General features: G+C 34.6%; 1 protein-coding gene across 1 annotated transcript; it reads right to left on the reverse strand.

The window, feature by feature from the left end:
• Positions 1-1,242: 1,242 nt before the first annotated feature.
• On the reverse strand, positions 1,243-8,747 carry LOC311295167 (uncharacterized protein). The gene is made up of 5 exons (XM_084416402.1): positions 8,569-8,747; positions 5,709-6,044; positions 4,940-5,281; positions 2,755-2,876; positions 1,243-2,306 (listed from the first exon to the last, which is right to left on the reverse strand). Exons 1-5 carry the CDS (start codon positions 8,618-8,620, stop codon positions 2,247-2,249), a joined length of 912 nt encoding a protein of 303 aa, XP_084272528.1. The 5' UTR covers positions 8,621-8,747; the 3' UTR covers positions 1,243-2,246.
• Between the last annotated feature and the right edge of the window lie 830 nt (positions 8,748-9,577).

Below are 9,577 nucleotides of genomic sequence, written 5' to 3' on the forward strand. Positions count from 1 at the left end.
GGGCCAGGGTGGGCCGAACTGCTGATTGGGTGGGCCATGCCAACTCTTGCCCTGTGGAGCCGGGCCTGATTGAGACACAGCCTATCTGTGTGTTGGAGCAGGGCTGGAACTAAGCTCTGCAAGGCTGTGACCCACTAGGAATTGGGTTTTGCACTCCTGCTCTTTATCCTTGCTATTTTTAGTAAATCACTTATTTTACAGACACTTTAATAAGGTCTTGTTTTAAAGGTTGGTCTGCAATTAATGTTCACTTTGCATCAGCAGTTCCTGATTGTGTTTTTGTTTGCTTGCAGAAATCAAAGAAAGAGGTCATGTACGAAAATGTCCCTAAAAATTGATGATCAAAAACTGGATCTACTGGATCTGATGTTAGAGCTCATACGGGCCCTGATTCACAACCTTTGGTTTCTCACAGAATCTTTTTTGCTTTTGATCTTTCTATGATATTGTTTGATCACATTTTATTTTTTGTTAGTTGTTATTGTGATTTCTGATATTGTGTTGGTCAATTCGAACAAAATCAGGCTTAAAAACAAATTTCGTTTTGGGAGTTCAAAACAGCTTGCCAAATGACCAATCGCCATTGGTCCATGGCGATTATGTACAGTAATTGGTGTGCGCTGAAGCTCTGCCTTTTACATAAAAAATTTACATATCTCCTGTTCAGTCTGTCTAGGTCAGACGTCTGCGAGTGAAAACATGAGCGCACTGGAATGCTGCCATAGAAAATTAAGTTGTATTTCCGATGAAAGACACTGCCATGTTTTTCATGTTAATACAGTAAAGCTGCTTGATTTTAAGCAGTCTATTGTATACAGTGATATATAAATAAATGTGACGAGACTTTAGTGGAGTGTAGAATTGCAGAGCTTGTAACATATCCATGTTTCTATGATTAGATGTTTTTCTTATGCTTTATTAAAATGCTATCTGTTTTCTCAATTTTGTTGTGTTTATTTTGTTATTGAGAGGAAAGCTCACAGCACATATTTACAAATTCATCTAACCCTTGCTCTCAGCAGTGTGAGCGGCGTCAGATGCTCAATTACAGTATATCACTCACGTATTCTGAACTTCCTTTTACCCCTGAATGAAGAATGAGAATAAATTACCTTTATTCTTTAAAGGTAAAAGTCTTTCTAAAAGGAAAACATGATTTATCTTGAACACTAGATAATGAAAGTTACAATCACTTTAGCTTTCAACATTATCAGTGTAAAAGAAAAGATTCTCAAAGCCTTTAAAGCAGGCAAAGTTGTTTATTAAGTTACATGTTTAAATACAGACAGAAGAATGAAACAACTTACTGTATATAAAGACTTAGCTGAAAAAAATGATGCACTGTTTTGCAGAAGAGGCCTTAAAAGCCTTTCTCATAGTGTGAGTTTACGTGTGTGGGAGAGACTGGGTTAAAGCCTTTCTCCCAGATCAACAGTTATCTTTCCTTCATATACCCTGAGTAAAGCATTGTTAAATATGAGTGAAATAACCACACCGAAACCGACCGACAGGAAACCAAAAGATACCCAGACAGCAATGGATCTGGGATGACACCATGTTGCTGTATGGCAAATGTGTGGTGATCAAGAGGGGGAGAAGAACATTAACATATTCTCCTAAATGCATGTTTAAACAATGTTACCTAGATTTTAGCTTAGGATACTTTAATATTTCTATTAAATTCACTACTAAGGGCTGCACGATGTTAAAGAAAATGCGATATCTCATTAATAATGCGATATGTGATATGATAATGTTTAAAATGTGTAAAATAAACTTAAATTATCTTAAAAAATATATTTAAAATTAGATAACCAACATACGTGTTTCACATTCTTTTTGTGACAAGAAAACATGCCTACAACTTCTGAAAGTGTCATCAGTGCTTTACTATAGCACAAGTGTTATTTTAACATCAGTGTAAACCACGGGGTTTAGGGTTTCAGGTAGCCTATTGTGCAGCCCTATTCACCACCATTCAGTTCAGTTTATAAGCTGTCAGATTAGACTAAACATGGCATAGTTACATATTAGAACACATGTAGATAAACAGTATGTAGTTGAAAGCATATACAGTACTGTATGTCCTGTGAAGCACCTGGTACAGAAATGGTCCAGATATTGAGGTGCAAACGGTCTCTCCCGACAGAACCATCCTGTGCCTGGAGTGTCCCATCAGTCCTCAATCAGTTACTTATGTTACATTGTTTTATTGGGAGCCTCGGCCTGAGTCTGATTTAAGGATTTTACATGTCCTCCAAAGGAATGTCACTGGGATCGTGTGGTGGGTTATCAGCATCACCCTCCTGATTCACAGAAGCTTAAAGTCATGAGGAGGATTGATGTTTCAGATACACAAACACAAATACTACTCCAGATTTGTGTTTTATGTTCAGAGGATTTCAGTTCCTTAATATTAAACACTGTCTATAAACTGCATCAAACTGTCATCTCCTGTACTCCAGTGTTACAAAATTACGTATTATTATTTCAATATCACATCTAAAATGCTAAAACTGTTGAATTGGCATTTTTACAAGACTTGCTGACAAAAGTCGCACTTTATGTTTTTAAATGATTTTTTTATTTGGTTAATTTTGGCATTATTTGTGTTTTTGATAGGTTTGACTGCCTCACTGGTGAACTATTAAAATTAAAGGACAAAAAATTACTATTCATTCACAGTTTACATTTATGTTTGTATACAGAATTAAATCCCTATTTCTTGTTCAATCAGCTATTTGTAATACTTACATGCTGTTGTACTAGTGTATAGATCTTGTGGCGATAGTAAATCACACCAGCAGTTACAACTGCAGAAACCAGCAGAACAGCAACAACTATTCCTGCTACAGCTCCTGAAGACAGACCTGAACCTGGAACAGATAAAGACAGACAGTCAATGTTAACAGCTCGACTGATAATACACCCAGTGCACGGTTCGAATTACGGGGGGTATTGGGAGGGTCCGACCCCCCTAGATGAGACTTGGTACCTCCCAAAAGGGAGTAAAATAATAGTTGGGTGGTACTGATTTAAAAAAATAAAAAATATATAATGTTAGCCTATCCAAAATAGTATGTATTTAAATACGATTTCAAACCCTACCCCCCATCGGGCTGTATTATTTTTCTGGTACGTTCAGCCTCTGTTTTTTACCATGGTTTTTTTATATCACTAACGTTAGCTGCGTTACATACGTAGGCTACTCGATAGTTTGTCGATAGTGCTGCACAGATCATAATCCGCGGGTCGAGCGGGCCAAGTAATAACAACATTCCATTCAATCGAGGGTGGATGACAGATAAATCATTATAATGTGTTGAGTGTAATAAAGACACGGGACTCCCATCATGGTAACTTATCTAATGTACAGACGGTAACAAAGTTGCGCTGTTGAGGTTCGCGCAGTTATTTATAACATATTAATTATAGTTAAGAAACAATAACATTATAGTCTACACACGACCAGAATGCTGTTTTCCTGAATGCTATCACGATTGAAACCGAGATATTGATTTCATAACAGTTCAATAAACAAATAATTAAAACTAAGTTAGGCTACTTACATTTTTAGACGCAATGACAGTTTTTGTTCTGTTTCAGCAGCGAAAATAGTTCCAAACAACAGAACCATAGCATCTCACAGCAACACGCATCCATGATTCATTACTGAATGATTCAGCATTTTGAACTAATCGCTCGAGTCAAAGATTCAATTACCCATTATTAAACTGCCTCATTCTGAATAAATCAGCCGTTTGAACGAATCGTTTAAATTAATGACTCAATGACTCGCTCATTAAGACGGTCGCCTGCCGCCTCCTACTGGCGGTTTAGTTTAATAAAGTATCATTCTTTTCAACATTCCTTATTTGTATATTCAAAAAATATTCAAAACAATCTCATAATCTCATTTAATACAGTAATAATTTTTCAATGTAAATTATTTAATTTGATTAGTAACAGCCTAGTGTCTTATTATTTTAATTGAATGTATTGATAAAATGTAAGAATTTGAAATGAAATTTAGAGCATGCATTAAATAAAATTAGGGGGAAAATGCCCTTTATAAAGGTACAAAAAATTATTCCGATAAGTGTTTTCAAAAATGAAACATTGACAATTTAAGTTTAAAGGGAGTAAAGCCTCTGTTTAGGTTATAAAGGAAATGTAATTTTGCCAAAAGAAGAACTTTTATTTTAAATAAATGTTCATTTTAAATCAGCCTACTTCAGTGTGATATGTTACCATATTATCATGCTTAATTGAATAATTGTAATGGGATGATCAGATGCAGATATCTAAATCAAAGAATATAGGCGGTTGGCGGGTGGATTATTATTTATTTTTAAAAACAGATTCGAGTGACTCAAAGTGCACCAGATTAATGAATTTAACTTTAAAATGTACAAAATTTTCTCCCGGGGGGGCATGCCCCCGAACCCCCCTAGAGTTACGATTTGACCACCTCCGCCTCATTTTGAGCCAGGAAAAACTGATATAGATTAGTGGTTCTTCTGTGTAAGCCTATAAAATGGGCAAAAAAGTGACGTCACCAGTCGAAATAGCGGTACCCCTCGAAGCTCAAGGTATAATTCGAACACTGACCCAGTGTTTAACAATATCTTTGACTCATATTTACACCTTTCTACCTTCTACATACACCTTTCTGGTCATCAGTTGTATGATATTGATTTAACTTATAAATGGCAACTTCTGTTGTTTTTAACACCGGCAGTTAAAATCACTAAGACACTCAACAGAAAACAATATTCACAGGAAAACTGCACTAAAGTTAATAACATTAGTCAAAGTGTCACTGAGTCAAAGTTCTCTTATTTAAACTGTCCATACCCATCAGTTATTGGGTTGATTTAAAAATATAGAACTTTTTTCTCAAAAGAAAATGCATTTAATGGCTGAATTATACACTCACCAATGACAGAAACACTGAATCTCTTCACTCTAATGATACCAAAGCTGTTGTTGATGATGATGATCTGTAGTTTATATTCTCCAGAGTCTGTGTTTCTGGTGTTTGTGATGTTCAGAGATCCAGTCTGATGATCCAGCTTCAGTCTGTCTCTGAATCTCTCTTTACACTGAACATCTGTACAGATCTTACTCTGATCTCCAGTGATTTCAGCGATGAGAGTGTCATTAAAATACCACGTCATCATATCATTTGGGTGTTTTATTCTAAAGTAATCTAAAGTAACAGATTCTCCCTCCGTCACTGACTTTCTCTTCACTTCATCTTGTTCAGCAGCAGAAACACCTGAAACACAAACCAACAGATGATTCAATTCTAGATGAAAACAACAAACACCACAACATGAGAGAACAAATGAAATTGCATAAACCCTTTAACTTTCGATCTGAAAAGAAACAATTAGTTTTGTAATCAAACCCATTTTACATGTATTACATGAAATCCTCATTTAAACAGATAATAACAGAAGCTGATCAGAGATGGAGTGATTATACGTTGCCATCTCCCTCTGAGCTCAACTGCAGCTTCCTATGAACAAAACTGTTAAACTAACAACTTGTCAATGGAAAAACTGTAGGAGATCTGAATACTGTAAGAATAATAACTCAGAAAAAAAAAGATAAGAAAGAACCGAATATCATTGGGGAAAAAATATGGCAAATTTTTAAACATATATAAACTGCATTTAAACATTAAACATTCACCAACTCACCATGAACAGAAACATTGAAGATCTTTCCACTAATGCTGCTGCTGCTGATGATCTTTAACTCATAAACTCCAGAGTGTGTTGTGTTGATATTTCTGATGGTCAGAGATCCAGTCTGATGATCCAGCTTCAGTCTGTCTCTGAATCTCTCAGTGCCTTCATTACACTCAACATCTGTACAGGTCTTATTAAGATCTCCATTGATTTGAGCGATGCGAGTGTCATTAAAATACCATTTAATATCATCTTGTTGGTTTGTTTTAACACCAGTGTGTAAAGTGACTGAATCTCCCTCCATCACAAACACTGACACTTCTTCTGATCCAACACCGAAAACACCTAAAGAAGAAATGAACAGTTTTTCTATAATATATATTTTAATCCTGGTGTTTGAATCTCCCACATAAATAGTGTTTACATTACACTTTATTAATTTGGCAGAAGTTTTTATCTAAAGCGACTCACATTACATTCAAGCTACATTTGATCAGCTGATGTAAAATACATCAACTAGGGCTCTCAAAATCAACATTTTAAAGCATGCAATTTATTTGTCCAGTTTAAGTCGTTAAAAATATTTAACACAGTTAACACAGCATCTGTTTATTTTCCTGCCATCCTTTGGCTAGCGTTACATTATATGATGATCAAGTGCTATTAAAACATTCAAGCACGCTAAGACAAATATCTAGACGCTAAGTTATGATTTAAAAAGGACATGCAACAGGAACGAGTGCAGTTGACAATTGAAGGAGACAAGCTTTACACTAAGTTGAACAGCTAATACTGTATATCTACATTTTAACATGCCTCTGGTCGTAGAACTTTTTAGATGGATACTGAGGCTTTTTAGGTCAGGGTAGGATCTGAGATCTGTTACATTCAATGTTTTAGCCTTTTTGCTATACAGGAGGTAGACAAGGATTTAATATAGACCTTAACATCTTGAAAGTGAGAAAAAATGGGGGTCACTTTCATTGTTTTACATTAGTGGATCAAGTATTTTGCAAGTAAAATAGTTATGTTGGAAAGAAAATACACTCAAAATGTTTTTGAATTTTTGCCTCTTGTTCAATGTAATTAATCAAAATAATCTAAAGTAACACTATTTTTAACATTTTGTAACAACTTAATTTAATTGCGTTAAATCAATATATTTAAAACCGAAGTTTACTTAATTCATTTGTGTGATAACTACATGAATATTTTTTGTTGACAACTAACTGGGCTGTGGATCTGTAGTTCCCAGCATGCTTTGCAAGGGATTACATTAGGAGGGTTAATTTGGGGATTAAAGTGTTACTTTATATGTTTTTCAGTAAATGGAAATATGTTGTTATTAATGTTAGCGTTTAATGTTCAGTTATGTTAGAGTACTTTCTGTAATGTTTTTAAATTTTGTGGTTACATTATGCAAAAGAGTGGTGATGACTGTGTTTAGGCTGTGGACATCAATAAACACTATATATATGCATAAGTAAAATGTATTATTACTATATAAAAAGTGGTTTTAATTTAATTGAACATAAGTATTTCACTTTCATTGGAAGTAGAGTTAAAGTTAGCTAAAATTATAATGTTGGCAATTTTATATAGGCAGGACAAAAGATAAATGTAGTTAACCTGACAAATTGTCTCTATTAGGCATGGCAAAACTTTAGTAGGAATGACAATTTGTTTTTGTAGTCTTGACTAAATGATTTTAAGTTCATACAACAATATTAAAACAAATCATTTAAAACAATTATTTTATTTAAAAAATGTAATTCAATTTAAAGTTTTCCTTAATTTAATTAAGTTCATTTAACAGTTTTTTTTTTTTTGAACAGCTTATTTATCTCTATAGACATTTTCATATTGCTTCTCAAAAATGAAAAACCCAAACAAAACATCCTTGAAATAAAGCTCAAAGTCTTTTACAATGAACTTGCAAATATCTTGCCAAAGTTTTCTTGTATGATCACAAAATTGCAGAAAAGATGCAAAAGAGTCTCTGGTTGTGAATCACAGAAAGTACAATTCACATATCCTTAATTTAAACACAGAATGACACAATAAAAGTTTTAACAGGACAGTACTAATGAATAAGCTTAAAATAAATCACTTTGACTGTATTTACCAATATATACTTGTTAGGAATAGTCCAAACCTTATTCCACAAAATATTTCCCACTAAGTTGATCCATTTTGAAATGACATAAGGAGTGGAAACACAATTATTAAGAAAAATAAAACGAATCTCTATTATTTTTTTTTAACTAGGGATAGCACCAAATACAGTGGCAAACTGTTTAGGAGTAAGAGGAATAGTATAGTGAGAGAAATTCTTGATAGTATTAGTAGAAGTAACAATCCCGAATAAATAATTGACTAACTCAATTGATCCCAAGGTTTTTCTGTGATTGACTGGTACATGTTTCAGCAGTTGCGTAATGCTGATCTGCTGAGCAACAGAAAGTAGGAACCTATGCTACACAATTATAAGTTTTTTCCCCCCAAATCTTATTTCAAACATTTTTCCACTTCAAATTTTATTTCAAACATTAGATTAGATTATAGATTCTAAAAATAGAATCGCAATGCTGGCAACTTTTTATTTCTTTATTTTTTATAAAAAAGATGCTGATAATAAAAATAGTGATTTGAAATAAAAAAATTGTGAATAAATGCTGTGGTTGTGGTACAGCCGCGGATCAGTTGCACACTGCAAGCATATGAGAAAGCACAAAGGCACATGCTGTTCCATACGCACTGCAACACGCACCACAAACTGAGTATGTGTGAAACAGCCACTATAGGCTAGGCTACTACAGCGGACACAGAAAACACCAGAAGAGAGATTGTAACAAATAAAGTTCTATACCTTTGTCAAGTAAAATCAAGATCACCGAAAACGAATGAAAGAAAAGCTTCATTTGCAGCACGTTTCCCCCATGGTTTTCCTTAATGAATCTGATAAGCGTTCTTTTCTTCTGCAATAAAGGCGACGCTAGTTCTTTTGCTCCCAAATTAATATGGGAGCCTCCATAATGGAAGGTAGAGTGTGTTGTGAAATCAAAGTTCAGTGTTTTATTTGAGCAGTTGACAGTGTGTGCATGCGTAGGCGTATGAGAGAGAGGAGCTGCTCTGACCTATAACCTACCCCCAGGTCTCCGCGGAACAACAATTTGTTTCCCAATTTTGGGAAGTTATTTAAGCTTTTTTAAACTATCCAACCAAAATTACGGAAACCTAATAAGTGATTAATTTTTTTGTTTTCTCGTGATCACGACTTACAGTGTAAACACTGAGCCTCCCAGGCACCATCAAAACATTGAGAGCAGTTCACTCAGATCTGTCAATCACTTTCAAATCAGCCTATAGCGAGAGTTGGGGGCGTGGCTACCGAAGCTGGGAAAAGCCAGAGTGGGTTTAGCTGGTGTGGGAGTCTATTTGACCTCTGACTCTGAAATGACTGTTGTTAGGTTTAGAGTTTTGGATTCAGTATTTTATTTGAATGTAAACCTGTTCTATGAGGAACTGTGTGGTTCATAAAAAGCAGGGCAGGAAGAAACTCTTTACCTAACACACATAGGCTACACACTCTCACCAATAGCTGATGGTCCAGATCAAACCACTTTTCTCAAGTACACCGACCAAGGTTTCAGTTTCACTCAGATGATGAACTTCAAAAAAACTTGTACTATGAGATCAGACACTGTTTTAACTTTTAACTTTGGTTTTTACATACAATAAAATTGAGAACTAAATAAATATACACAAAATAATCTTAAAATCACTTGAGTTCTTAGAGTTCTTAGAGATATTCTTCTAATTTTTGCCATTTAACACAGTCAGACAACTACTTAAAAAAAAAGTTAAATGATAAAAAA

The sequence above is a fragment of the Rutilus rutilus genome (genome assembly GCF_951802725.1).
Source record: "Rutilus rutilus genome assembly, chromosome: 8".
Lineage (NCBI taxonomy): Eukaryota > Metazoa > Chordata > Actinopteri > Cypriniformes > Leuciscidae > Rutilus > Rutilus rutilus.